We start from the raw sequence: 15433 nt of genomic DNA, 5'->3' as shown, positions 1-15433 counted from the left end.
AACAGCATACAAATTCTAATGATATTGTGTAATTCCTTTGCAGCCACTAAATGAAAACAAAGAGCTCTTCTGTCAGCCCACATGTCCTTCTGTAGTTGCTGCACTGGTGAACTATAAACATGTGCACAAAAAAAATCCCATCTGAAGAAAATAGGTGCCTGCTTCACTATGGGACACAGTGCCAAACACTAAATACCACAGCTGGTAAAATGGGCATGGGAGTTTCAGAAAGGAATGTCACTAAAAATCTTCACCAGGAAGATGACTTGGCTCCAAACTAACATATCACCTAAAGAAAAAGCATGACTAAAATGATGTTTTTCCTCTTATTCCTCTGATATTTATTTCTCAATCTTCTGTAGCTCATCTGACCTACAGCATCATAAAGGCTGACAGCTTTTGGGTGTAAGAGTGTGCAGGTATCTGGTATTTAGGACAACACTAAACAATGGGCATTCTCACTCTTCACCAAAATATAAAATTTTCTTACACAGACTCTTAAACAAAGGCTCTTCATTTCTTTGTAAAGAAAAACGTGACTGGGGACAAGCTGGATATGAAAGGAAGGGCTCTGAGGGCAAAAAGGAGAAGCTGGAATAATTCTTCTTTATTTGTTCAGAGGGAAATGCTCTCTGAGGTGATTTTCCTCTCCTTTTAAACTCCCTCTAAGTCTCATATTCCACCACATAAACTCTGAAGCATCTTCTTGCTCCTCTCAGTTGTGCTTATCTGACCCCAACACACACCAGAGAACCTACATGAGGGTCACTGATGGAGAGTCAAAGAGCCCTGCTCTAAACCCCTCACTATCACACCACCTCACACAGGTTTGGCTTCTATGTCAGAATGACCTGAGGAACACATTAAACTGATAGCTAGATTACTAAGGGTTTAGGAATGTCACTTTCCCACTGACTAGGCAGCTCAATTTACAAAAACTAGTACATGAATTACACACACTGGAATTTTAGTAATTATTAATCCTTGACCTGTTCAAAGTGCTGTACAAACATTAACCATCTAATCCTCAGAATAAACATGCACTGCAAGTAACAAAAATCCCACCCTGAAAGCCCACAGCACAAAAACAAATAACTGACCATCCCACCTGAAAAGGCAATCTCGCCTCTCCTGCAGGGGGAAAAACCAGTAATAAATACAGCACTGTGTGCTGGGCCCCTGAAAGCCACTAACAAAATCACTATACAGTTACAAAGGTAAGAGTTCCCAAATCACAGTCCTATACTGGTGCCGTATTTTAGCTTCTGATGTCTTTCCCATTAAGCTCTGCAGGTGACAGCCTGCACAGACACAAGAAGTGTAGGGCAAAAAAAAAAAAAAAAGAACAGCAACAAGGAACCAAATACATAAATATTACAAGAAACACTGTCAAAAGATGATTTGAAAAGCCCATTTTCGAGCTTACAGACAATACCTTGGTGGCACGTATTTGCCTGTGAAGGTCAGTTAGTTGTTGGATTTTGTATTCTAGTTCTGAAATCTGGGCTTGAAGCCATGTCCAACGGCTGCCAATTCTAGCTCTGTCTGCAAGCCACTTCCATTCAGAAGTATAGCTGCTGTGAAGACAAAATGCTGGTTAGTCCAAAAATAAAGATAACCACATTTGCACAAGAACATTTTTGACAGCTGCTCTGCCTCATGTTGCAAGCATCTCAGTTGCTTTCAGAAGATATCTGATTATACCCATCCAGTTTCACATCAGCTAATTTCTGTAGCAACAGAACTTGCCCAAACCAGTACAGTCCATGCTCACTGGCTATTCCCACACTAAGCTAGTTTTTTGTTCTGGATTATAAAACTCAGAGCTGGATAAACTACCAAACTATATCAGTTAAGGCTGATTACAGATGTGTAAAGAATTCCAGTAACTCCACCAGCAAGAATCCAAACTCTTACACCATACTTCCTCCCACAAGCTTTCACAAATATTGTTTGCTAACAACTGGAATCTAATAAAACATCATACAGCAATGACCAGCTATATATCAGGTCACTGCCCAAACAAAAACCAGCTAAGTGGTTTAAATTTCTTTTCTTCAAGTTTTTTATAAATATCCGTGTCAGTTTAGTTTAGTCAGATCACTCTTACTACTGTTTAAAATAGATGATTTTTGCAATACAAAAAAATACGCCTCCTGGTACTTGACATTGTGAACACCTTAATTTTATTATGCTACATTCATCACTGGTATCAGCAAACATTACTCAACTTCCATATTAAACAAATGAGTGAGGAAACCATACCATGCAAACAATCTTAATATTCAATAAGTCTAAGCAACACAGACAAGACAATGCAGTGTTTTAGTACGTAACTTCCAATACTATCCTACAATTAACTGAGTTCATTTATTTACAGAAAGCAACTGGTGTTTTTTTCCCTACTGAAGGTGTCAAGCAGTTTGCCACAGGTGACTTAAAAAATTGTAAGAACAAAAATCAAACTTGTAGAAAAGAAGTGCTTTTCCTCAAGTTATTGGAATAATGGCTGGATCTAGATCCTTGACGACACTGTAACTTTTGCACATGCAGAATGCATCATCTGCTGCTCCCCAGGCAATGAAGAGCACTGAAGTATCACAAAAGAGACAAGAAATAGCAGATGCCAAATGAACTGGCATAGGAACATAATACAGGTGTAATTGTTTCATGCAGAATTTTGTGTCAAGTATCTCAACAACAAAGGAAGATAACACAGCAGAAGATGCTAGACATGCATGAGTAGGAAATCATCAAATTTGAGAATCCTAACATTTTCAAGGCTAATATTATAAAACATAACTCAAAGTTTCAGAACCTTCAGTCTAGTTTAGCTATTATAAAGACTAAGGATAGACACAGTCTCTGGTAGGTCACCTCTAAATACATAATCTTCTCCCTTTTTAACATAAATTATCCTCCCACATAATTTATCACCAGTTTAAACTCTCTCGTACACAGAAAAAAAATGAACATATGAAATTACGGTGATTGAAGCATCCTATTTAAATACAAACTACCAGGAAGAAATCTGGATTACTATCAAAAAGAAACTCAAAGAACTCTGTAAATATATAGGATAATAAATTACTTGCATTTTACATATTCTACTAGTAATTTTCTCCTAGAAAAAAAGGCATATGAAGTCATCTTGTGAAAATCTATTTTTCTGACCTCTTTTTTATTTCTCTTTATCTTCCCATTATTGCCAGCAAAGAGCAAAAAGTCCCAATTAGTTATGCTTTAACCAGGTCTTCCTGACAAGAACTTCTCTGGGATTGACAGCTTTTGCATGTTTGTGCTCCCGAAAACCATAAAATACACTTTGCTGGGAAAGGGAGGCAATCTGAATTCCAAGTTTTTAATTAAATGTGTTCACACAAGCATGGTGGCTGGAATAGTTAAGACTTGTCTCAGGACCCTGGTCTGGCAAAAAGCTACTCCTAAGAAAGATCTGCTTAATGAGTCTATAAAAATCCCTTAGTTAATAATTTTAACAAAAAAAAAGTTAAAGAGGAATAAAGAAGATAAGGGAGAAAAACCCAAGTGTAGTAATGAGGTGTTGTATTTCTGCTCCTTTCAAAAAAGGCAACTGAGGAAATGAACAAAGAAATCCCACATTGTAAAAAGAAAATAGAGGTGGAAAGAAACAATTCACACCAACAGATTTACCTCCCAAACTAGATCCAACAGTGTGGGGGAAAAGGTGAGCTACTCTCAGACTGAGGAGGAGAGGGAAGGAAGTGAGAAGAAAAGGCGTCCTGTACACAGCTGGGAAACAAGAGGCAGAATGGAAAGGGCCAGAACTGGCCTTGTCACCTACACTGCATGAAATCAGTGTGGCAGAAGGGAACCCACAGCAAATATCAAACCACAGCTGACAGCAGAAGGAATGTTCAATGTTGTAACCTCTGTATGTTACTGTCTTACACATAAACAAGAATCTTCTGCAGAGTTACATCACAAGGTATTTTTCAAAAATGGTTGCATTTCTTTTTCCACTTAGACACAGTATTTAATCTTGAATTAATTGCATTCACTGGTAAACATATTAAGTGCATTTTTGCTTCATTCCAAAACACTATGCAAGTATTTCTTAAGGCTTTAAATTCTATTAGATAATTTAAATAACAGCATTTAATTACACTGTGTAACAAAGTCCTTGGGCCCCACTCTAAGGAAAGGTTTCCACCAAACTAAGCACAAACATTTTATGCTCAGGCCAAAGAAGCAATTTTAGTTTCCCTGTCTCTCCAGGCTGCCCCATCCCCAGTGCTTGCTCAAAGACATGGATTAGAGAGCTGCTCCTGGTTAATTTTAATTTTAGGGGCAGCATGACTGAAGCAAGTTTAAGTTTAGATCTCTTCCCCAGTTTTGATGCATTGCACACAGGGTAAGAGACACAAGCATTGCTGAACTCTGTTCCCATCCCTGTCACTCCTACTTGTTTGATCTTGCAATATTTTTAACCATCTTTTCCTCTAAGCCTATTTCTCTACAAATCTTTTAGTAAAGCTTGTAACTCCTAAGGAAGATAGAATCACTATGAGCTATCCTCACACTCCTTTGTGTTCGCACACACAGTAGTACAGTCACTCAAGTGACAAATGACAACCTGCAACAAAAAAAAAATCCAAACCAACCCTGAAACAACCCCCAAACCTGGGTAAATCTCTTCCTGCTCGACAGTAAAGCTTAACATTTGCTCAGTAAAGGAAGTTGTTTCAAGGTGGTTTCAGAGAATGCACTAACTCTGCAAACCCAGAGAAGAAAAAAAAAACCCAAAAAACCAAGCACAGTTACAAAAATAACCAGGCCTGTCACTGGAGGAGGAAGACAGAAGCAGGTGCTAAAGTAGAAGCTCCTGCTCTTGTTTTCTGTTGGGAATGAGACAAGAAAAAAGATGTTTCTGTCTGTCCCACTTCCTGTGTGCTCCCTCTGCAAAGTATCTTTACTTGGTTTCTGTGCTTTTGACTCTAAGATCATACATCCTCAACAGGAATTCCAAAATCTTTCTTCTGCTAGCAACTCAGTATAAACCATGTTACACTATCTCATGTGAAGTTTCTCATGTTCAGTACTGTAGTACAGTGGAATATTACATTTGCATATAAACTTACTGCTCTTGCAAAGACTCTAAATCTGCAGCTGACCTCCTACATTGATCCAGGACTATCAGAGTTGGAAGAGAACACAGCAATACTGATTTTGTATCAATAAAACATCTCATTTAAATTGCCCTAAGAAAACATGCTGGAATTGCATCAGGGGCAACTTGTTTCCATGCAAAATATCCGCCTGCATTTCTGTTTTTGTTGGACTGCAAGTCGATCCTGCACAACATAGAAGGAAAGAAAAGAAATGCAGCAGAATAAACACGGCACAACGAGCAGAAGACAAATGCAAACAAAGTATGATCAAAAAGACAGCTGGAAGCAGACATTCAGGCTGTACAGGGCATCCCAAAGTATGGGAAAGAGTTCAGCTGGGGATCATCAGCAACAGCAGAGGCAGTATAAGTATTTCATGCTGCTTGCTTCTGCTGAGGCTGAAGAGGCAAGCAAAGAGCACTAAGAAATGCTATTACAGTTGGTGCTGCTGCTGGAACTGAAGGAGGTTTCAGCCATGACCTAAGGAGAGAATGCACACATGAACCCCTTAGCACTCTCACCTTCCCTCAAAGAGAAGCACTGAGAACAAACCATGTTTTTACATAACCAAATCAACAGTGCAGAACGCAACAGGACTCGCAGAAGTACTTCCAGTGCCTCCATTGGGTTTCAGGTGAGATTTATGTTTTCCCAATAGCTAAGATCAGCTTGTCCCAAAAAACAAATGCAAGCAACCTAGCTGAGAAAAAAAGGAGCAGCTAACCAAGATGAAATTGCTGTGCTACACACACTGCTGGTTGGGGTTTGTGCGTGGGTTTGGGGTTTTTTTGGTTACAGGAGACAAGAAGAGGTGGAATTTAAACCTTAGAGGCATATTTTATTTTTATAAGCAAACAATAAGCTTGAAAACTGCTAATAAATGATGGAGAAACACAGTGGTATTTAAAATGCACAAAACACACAGAACCTGCGGTTGACAGTAAGTATCCAGGAAGGTTGGTTCAAGCAGGTATGATAAGCACAGGAAAGTATTTTAGAGTGTGCAGCCCTGTGACCATGGCAAGCTTCTCCACAAGTAATCTCATATGCTGAAAATTAAAGCAAACTAAAGCCTTCCACCCTTGTAACTCCCAGTGAGAAGTACCATGCCCTGCCATGGCACGTCTGCAGGGACAACGACAGGATGCTTCCTGCTAAACAGGAAAGGAGCATGCCTACAACAGACCCACATCAAAACTCAAAAAACCGTGTCACAACCCATAACACCTTTCAAAAAGGCTTTAAAGACACCAACATTTTCAAGTAACAATACTCTTAAATGAATACAAGCCAGAGACCAAGGTACTCACATGATGTGGGTGGGAAAACCCCCTCAAATTACAAAATTCTTCATTAAACATAAGAAGGGCAGTTGTTCCTGACATCCCCTCCTACCATTTCCGCTCAGTCTCAGCGTGGGGTATTTTGCTCTTTCTGCTAGGTGATGTTCCCTTTGGTTTAATCCACGTTGTTCTGGCACCCAGTTTTCAGATGATATCGCTAAAGTGATCTCTACCATCTCTGCTGGTTCATCTCCTCACACTGGGAACACCTGGGCTAACAGAAGCCTATTGCCAATCACATAACAGTGAAGTATTTGGGAGCAAGAAGCAGCTCATAAATCAGAGTGACTCTACCCTCAGGACAAAGAGCTGATCATCCTCCTTAGTGGGAGTCACTGGAAACAATGGCAGAAGTTTGTTTTTATGAAGGACTGATCTCCAGAAACTGAAAAGCAAGAAGAAATCAGGAGGTTCTTCAGTCTTAAGTTCCATCCAGACATCATATGACTCACCATAAACTTCAGGAAACATTGGGAAAAAATCACTCATCCCACAATTCTCTTGGGAAGCTCACCCTGTTGTACAAAAATACAAAATATTCTCCACACAGCACTCTATCACAAATGCCCCACAGCACACTAGTGTGGTGGGGGTCCCACTACAGGACTGAAGCTGACAAGCTGTGAACTTCCTCAGGTGCCCCTAATTTTTCACCACCATTACACTCAGCTCTATGACTACACATGGCAACGCCCAAAAACAACTCTCCTGAATACAAATATTTTCTTGCAAGCCACTAATGTGGGCCCAGGGCTTCTGACATCTTTGCTCAGCATGGTGGAGAAATTGAACACATCCATTTTTCTTCTCTCTGCAGACACTGACAGTAAATAAGACATTACCTACGAAGACTAGATTATATAAAATATTCAAATTAGGTGAATTCAGAGATGCTTGTATTTTAGATAACCTTATCTAGATTTCAGTCATGAGATAAAAGTGTCTGCCCACTCCCAACCAAAACCTCCAACACTTGTAATAGCTGAACAAATACGTCCAACTATTAAATGACCCGTAAATGCTCTCTCAAGGACTAATTCTTCCAGAACACCTACATAATGTTTGTTTTCAGAATGAACTGACTTCAGTTGCTGTTGAAGCATTAATTCCCCTGGATCAGTTAACTGTTAAACCCCTAATAACCACATAACTCAAAAAACCAGTGTGTGCTGTTTTATGAATGCAATCTCTTCTATGCATTCCTGAGTACAAAAAAGATTAAAACCAAACTGTAGCGATTTTGGTCCATCAACATTACACAATAAACCACTATTTACAGTGGCAGTTCACTCCCGGCCTTTGCACAATTATCCAGGAGCAGTGTGCTGCTGTTTTGGAATAACCAACACCAAACCAAGCTACGTACTCCCCACCCCACTCCTATTCCAAAAAATCAATCAAGGGAATTTCTCTGGTGCTCAAAATTAGCTTGCAATCTCCGTGAAGATCTGCAGCTAGGTCATTCTTCTGGATCCTACCAGGTTGCTACCTTCTTTGGTGTTTAACAGGAATTTTCACCTGGCAGACATTTTCCTCTGAAACACTACACAGCTTCCCAAAACATGGGTTATAGTCCTCCCTATCATCTACAGACATCAGCAACGGCTTATTACATTTACAATTTCTGGCATGCATGCCTGGTTCCACCATCTCTGACACACTGAGGCTGTTCAGTATTTTCAGAATTGCATCCAATAGTTCACGTTGATACCAACACATAACACACATCTTATCTTCCCAAACAAAAAACCTGTACCCAGCTGAACACTTCTGCTACGCCATCAGACCTGAGGAATTGATGCAGTAACACCTGAAATTATTAACCATAGCTGTGATTTTTCTCTTGAAGAGAAAATTTATGGGGGAAAAAAATTAGGTAGCAAGGAATTAACCAGCAACGGAATAAAATTTTTACATCTTCCACAAAATGAGAAGGGAGAGTGGGAAGGATAAAAGACAAAAATCAATATTCAGAAAAAAAAAAGGCTGAAAATATGAAAAGTGAAAGTCTCTGTGCTTAGATACCCTAGAAAGGGAGAGATTTCAGAAGAATTTCACTGGTGCACTATATATGCTCCCTATGTGACAGGGAAATCACATCTTCCAAGCTGATGAGATGTCACAGACAGCTACAGGGTTCCTGCACAGGATCACACTACTGCTGCTGTTTTATATTAGACACTGAACTGTTACACATGCACTGAATTGTTAACTCAATTTGGGGACGGAATAAATTAAAAATGCAGCTTCTTAAAGGATTGCTTAAGAGTGCTGAATCGTTCCAATGGCTGGCTTCACAAGCTGGTAGGTGCTCTTCACCTCCAGCTCTGTTTACATAGTTCTTTAGAGCTGAGTTAATTATAAAAGGCCAAATGGGTTAGTGAAGGTGGAGTCAGCCACAATATTAACTGCCCAGAAAGAAAAACCTGCAAAAGGTAAACAACCAGCAGCATTTCCTCTTAATAAAATAAAAAAAAAACCAATCCAACATGCTGTAAATTGAGTATCTGCCAATGGCTTTTGTTAAAAATATTGTAATATTAATTTTTACGTTCTTTTTCTGCTCCAGCACACCAACATGCTGTCCATCAGTTCAACATGAAGCAGAGAAGCAGGTAGTGCTAAAATGCAGAGAAAGAAACTTCAAGAACAGCAGGGCTGCCTAGAAACGAGCTTCTTTTCTTGCCTTTGAAACGGCACAACATCAATAGATTTAACAACAAAACACCAGGAACACAGGTCTAGAAATGCTCTCTAAGTATTACACAACTGCCCTTCAAAAAGAAACCAAGTAGTGCTACATCTGTAACCCGTGCTCAACATAAAATAAGGCAAAACTTACAAAATACACTCCTTTCAAGATCTGTGCAAATGGAACATTATGACAGCACAAAAGCAGCATATCAATGCTGTCCAGCCACTGAAGTTTATTCCAAAATTTGTATGTATATTCTACAAGGAAAAGATGGGTATGTTATTCATGTAAGCTCTAATTCCATCCTATAAGTTGGTGTATATATATATGCATGTATGTATATACAGTATCAGATTCCAATGTAAAATCTGTAAGAACCATATTCTTTTTGAGACATTTTGGACAATAAACCGTTGAACCTGGAAGGCTCATGCTAGATGAAAAAATCACTGGAAATCAGCAGCAGGCTTTTGGTAGCAGAGGGGTTCCAGGCCAGCAGTACAGGAGGGGCTGTGCTAGGTGGGGAAGTCCAGGACAGAAATCAGGTGAGACAGAGCAGGAGCAGCAGCAAAGACACCACCACACACTGATGTCCATGTCCCTACATTCAGCAAGGGCTGCGAAACGTAATTTAATATATGTTTGAACAGTTTGGAATTTGGGGGTTTTGTAGGAGTCTGGGATTGAATTTCACTGAGTTTTTCTGCTCCTCAGTCTATCCCATGGGCTGGGAAAAAAGGGAGTTTATATTACACATATTCAAACATGGACCTTCAGGTTTATTTGTTTTTCCAACAGCAGAATCAGTAACTAGAAGTTTGCTAACTGAAAATTGAATTGATTGAAATTCCCCAACAGAAAACTTCTTTTAACTCACAAGAGCTAGGCAAAGTGTGTGGACGAGAATAAAATAATTTACAGCTGTTTCAGTAAAAAAAGAGCACAGGTCAATATATTTAAATCCAACATCTAACATCACATTCCTAACCCATATTTAGCAGTATGAATGAAACCCTGTTACAGGAGAGCATTCCTATTTTGGGAAGTCTTTATGCACACTTTTTACTTCATGTGAAAAGGAAAGCACTTAAATTATTTCCTGTATCAGGGGCCCATGTATGCTGATTTTCAAAGGCACTGGGTGTATCCCTTTGAAGTAGATCCTCACTAAATCAGTGTTAGCTATACACCAAAATAACACTGCCCTTGCTTTACAAGAAGTTATAAAGACAGTTCATTGTTGTTTATAAGCAAGTATTTTGATTAAAACAAACACATTTCTCAGCTTAGTGAAAGAAAAAAGCTAGCCATGAAACACTGATTAATCAGCACTTGACATCAAGCACCAAATACTTCTGGTCTCCAATTTAATTAAGCATACAAGGTTATATATGCACACACATGTGCCTGCTTATTAGATTTGCTATTTTACTACACTATCTTGACTGTGTATTAAGAAGTTATTAAGAAGAGTAATGCCAAGTTTTTATTTAATATGAATTCAACACCCATCTAACTTAAAAGATTTGAGATTCCCAGCTCCAAGTTTTCCTTGCAGGTTAAAACCTGTCAAATCTTCTGCCTTTCACTGAAACCTTTCAGTCTGCCTTCAGCAGCTGCAAAAAATATTAATGTAATTACAGGTTAGAAATCAGGATCCCCACTCACAGGGGTATTGTGAGAGCAAAGTCCTGCTCAACAGCAAGTTTTTATTGCTGCACGTGACATCTCTAAGGCAAAACAATAAATGCATGTGGGACCCTGAAGAAGTTATTAATTCATCTCATGGAAACCCAACGAAGTGAGGTTAAATATATTCTGAGATAATATATGTATCCTGAGAGTTAAACCAGAAGGTAATATAAAGCTATCTTTTCTTCCATTCTCCTCTCACATCCTAGGGATAGGAGCCAAGAATTGAGGAAATGGAACTCTTGAAAAAGAGCAACATACAAAACATTCTTAAATGAGGGTATTATTTGCACCAATTAATTTATACTTATTCAAAAGTCCTCATATTAATCTTCTATGCAAATAAAACATTTCCTGGACTTATAAACTGAAAAGGTGTTAAAACCAGAAACAAGTGGGGGTTTGTGCCTAAGAGCAGCATTTTGTCCCGGCAGACTCTCTTCCTCCCCTTCCCAAACTCATAATTCAGTTCTCATATCAGGCATGAAGTGAAATTACAGCTCAGTGTGGAAAATTAGGACCTGAACTTGCAAAAACAAACAGCCTCCCTTTATAACATGGCTCCAAGACTTCCAATAAACCCTGTCCCTTAAGCAGTGCCATGTATAGCCAGGCCTGCAGAACTGCATTGATGTTGCTCAGTTAGCCACAAGAAAAAATGCTAGGAAAAGTGGAAAATCATCTAGAACAAACAGATTAGATCTGGAGATACTAGTCATAATGTTTTCTTCCTTCCTGTATTTTCTCTGCTCCCCTCCCCATCACATGTTTGTACTAAAAGCAGGTTTCCCATCTTCTCTTTCCAACTAGCAATCTAAGGGGGGAAAAATAAAGGAGAAAAAAAAAAAAAAAAAGAATGATTTACTATCTCTTCACATTCATTATAAAAGTTTCCAGGCACAACAAATCCTGTGGGCATGGAAAAATTTAACAGTGCCTCTTCGTCAAGCTTGAGGTTGCTGGAGGATAATCAGTAAAACATGTCTTTCAGAAATCAGAAGGAAAGGCATGAAAACATTTCAGAGGGAAAATCCCACCAAACCATGCAAAAGGATTGCATTCGGATAGGGAAAGGAGAACTGGGAAAACAAGGCACAGGATTTGTCATGAGTAGGAAGAGCTACTTATTTTGCAGAAAAAATCTACTGCAAGCAGGTTTTCTGTCTAATTGATTAGATGCATGTACTACTGTTTGATGGAGTGAGCAGCTGTTTCTTCAAAGAACCACAGTGATGTAGCTTTTGATTCTGGAAGATCACACATGAAGTGTACACAGAAGCAAAACTCTCTACTCTGCAACTTTAAAGGTTTCCCAAAAGACTACCTGAGCATCAGAGTTCTCTGTGGTACATTGTATTTCCTACTACATCAGGAATAGACACAAAATACATCAATAAGAATGAGGAGTTAAAGCCTAGCGGGATACACACTGCTGCCAGAGCGCAGCTGTATTACTGAAAAACCTTTGAGCTCACATCATCAGCCAATTCACCTTGTTTGAAATCTATGACCATTTCTATGTATAATCTTTCATCTTCATGAACCACAAAGATCAACAAGTTTCAAGTAAATTCAGCTGGTGAAATGCTGTCGATGTTGCAAATCAAGTGCTAGTTAGGAACCCCTAAAGGAATTACTCATGGTCAGCTTTGTGTTGCCTTCCTTGGGAACTCTGTCTCCTCTGGTTTCTAACACCTAACAGTGAGCCAGCACCTAAAAACTGCCTTTGAGAAACTACAGAGAAGATTTACCACATCCCCTGAGAGAATTTCCTATGCCCAAAGGATGGAATGTCCTAAAATACACCAAAAATTATTGCTGGAAATGTGGTGCTATGAAAACTATCAGGTTAAAGACATTCATGAGCTGACAGTAGCAGCACAATTACAAAGTTCCTGAAGACAGCCAATTGTTTTTTCATATTTCTTTTTAATAGACTCTTGAAAGAATAAAACACGTTTTGATTAAACTCTTGAAATGAGATGAGCCTTTCCAATTACTCTAGGAACTAGAGAAGTTTGTTAAGTACTGTGAACTGCTTTCACCAGCAGACCAAGGATCTCTCTTGTCCTGAGGACAGAATCTATGTAATGCAGGGACAATGGTTTAAATATCTCACAACAGCTATTTGCAACTGAACAACAAAGGTATTGAAATAGATGGATAAAGACAATCTTACTTGAGCCACAAAGCACCGAGATACAGCTCAGAAGAGCTTATGTCAATACTCATTGGGAAAAACTCTTTTCAGGATAATGAGAATGAACAGGTTCAAAATGCTAAAAATAACTCCAGGTTTGTTACGTAGCACGAGGAATGGGGCTGGAATCAACTTCTCCCTCCTGATGGGAAACAGACTGTTCTCAGGTAGACATGGTAACTGCATGCCTTGCACATTGGATTGATACCTCCTCCCCCCACAAAAAGAACGAGAAACACCACAGTCACAACAATGATCAGTCACCAGCATGATTATATTCTCAAATTAATTGTAATCAGTACACTGAGATATGGGCAGAACCAAAACATTCTTTCCATTCATCACTACATCATCTGAACCTTACAGTAACTACAGTTAAATATTATGAAGATTATCACAGAGAAATTCAGACTAAAAGCCATCATATGAAGAACAAAAATTTCCATACAGGTGAGGAAATGAGTATTGTCTCACCTACATGATCCCATTGCTTTTGGAAAGCACTTATAGCCAATTCCCAAGGAGAGAAAGGCAATTCAAAGCATGTAAATCCACTCAGCAGAAATAAAAATGGATACTAACTTTGCTTCTTTTGTCCAGATGAAAGGCAGTCCAGAAGGCCTTACAGTGGCAAGGAAACAGGAATTCTCACCAGCTGAACTGGTGAATAACTTATTTACCTTTGTTACCTCCAAGAAAAAGGGCAGCATTTTAGCCACAAAGGCAAATCTCAGGAAGCTTGGAGAAATGAAGAAAAACATTCTGAGCTGATGATAAATTCAAATAAGAGACAGCCTGTCCCCCCTGCATGTTAATTCGAGCATTGCCTCAGCCTAGGCACACAGACAAGTCTTTTGCTTAAACCAGGCAGTACTCGGAGCTTGCTGGCCCAGCAGCACACCTCAAACACCGGTGATTCCTCCCCTGCCAATGTAGCAAGGCCACTGCTGCTGAACAACTGCTCATCAGTAAGAACACAAAGAAAGGGAGAAGAATAAACAACCCAAAATAAAGGGCCACACTGAGTCAGAGACCAGATCATCTTACCCAGTTCTCTTGCCTCCCAGCAAGAGCTGAGATAACAATGTTACACCAGTGCAGCAGGCATGGAGGGAGCACTGCCTCTCCAGCAATATGAACATTCCTTCAGCTCCCAGCAATAGCAGCTCCGGGATTTCCTGAGCCAAAGGTGATGGGTTTGCACTTCATAATCCTCTGTGGATTTTTTCATCAGTGCAACAAAGTAAACTGAGTGAGCTTTAAGTGGAAAGATAACTGCTAAAAGCCACAAGAAGGAATAAAAGGACTGGCAGGGAGAGTTAGAAATTCGAGTGTCCCTGGCAGGAAGAGAAAAGGAAACCATCACACAAAACTTTGGTCCAAGTTTTACATTATCCATTACCGTTCAAAAACCAAGAATTTCTCAAGAGTTTTCTTTTTCAGTTCATGTAATCACAAGATAAGAATCCTAGAGGCAGAGCTATTACTTAGAAGTTCAAGTGTATCAAGAATGTGGATTCTCCTATGCTGGGGAGAGCCCAAATGATGTTTTTTATTAAAATATTTCAAAAGAATAATTATTTTGCAAACTCAAATATTTAAGGTGTTTCTAACTTAGTTGGCAAGTCATTATGTTTTGGCTGGACTTCAGCACAGTATTTACCATTCTGACAATACGTAAAAGAAAATGAAAACATTTTCTCCTCTGTTTTTCAGACCTACAGAGCTTAGCAAAACACAGCAGAGATTTGATACAGCCTTGCTGGACTGAAACTATAAATATGTAACAGGGCAAAGGTCTTCCAGTTTCAGAAGCTTACTTGATTTCTTCTGAGCATTATGCTTTTCAGGAAGCAGAATGGGAAGTAAGTGTTTTTAAGTATTTTTTAATTTATTTTTTTCTAGACACTTTCTGACAGCAGTGGGTATAAAGAAAGACCAGTAAACACAAACCCTGTCCTGACTATCTATAAGAACCCATGAGAAACGTGGGTATCATGAAGTTCCCCACCAAGCTGCTGCATTTGTGTGCAGCTCTCTTCTGTGCATCACAGTTCTGACTATTATATCCCAACAAACCTTAAGACATGCTCATCTCTCCAGCTTTGGAAAGAGGAAAGCAGCTGTCTTTTCACTGCTTTCTAAAATTTCTTGGCTGAAGAGATTGTGTTAACAGTGTAGCAAGGTAGAGGTTAAAAAAATAAAAAGAAAAAAGGTTATACCATCATCAGAAAGCAATTTTTCTATCTCCTCTTACCCACCACTGATTTGTAATTTGTATTGACAGGATTCCTGCCAACTTAACACACTACTAGTTAATGATATGAATTCCCCTCTGGTTCATCCTGAAAAA

General features: G+C 39.2%; 1 protein-coding gene across 8 annotated transcripts in view; it reads right to left on the bottom strand.

The window, feature by feature from the left end:
- KANSL1L (KAT8 regulatory NSL complex subunit 1 like) overlaps positions 1-15433 on the bottom strand; it is a 63772-nt gene that overhangs the window by 40726 nt on the left and 7613 nt on the right. For 7 of the 8 annotated variants that reach the window (XR_005953209.1, XM_041411670.1, XM_041411666.1 and 4 more), the window contains exon 3: positions 1436-1577. Coding sequence is in view for 7 of the 8 variants with exons in the window: in XM_041411670.1 (XP_041267604.1) it covers positions 1436-1577 (142 nt within the window). In the remaining variant the exon portion in view is untranslated. The remainder of the gene's footprint in view (positions 1-1435; positions 1578-15433) is intronic. The other variant, XM_041411668.1, reaches the window with a different exon arrangement.

Source organism: Onychostruthus taczanowskii, unplaced genomic scaffold (assembly GCF_017590055.1).
Source record: "Onychostruthus taczanowskii isolate IOZ18803 unplaced genomic scaffold, ASM1759005v1 scaffold37, whole genome shotgun sequence".
Classification (NCBI taxonomy): Eukaryota; Metazoa; Chordata; class Aves; order Passeriformes; family Passeridae; genus Onychostruthus; species Onychostruthus taczanowskii.
The sequence above is the reverse complement of the archived record's forward strand: the minus strand, read 5'-3'. Positions and strand labels throughout refer to the sequence as shown.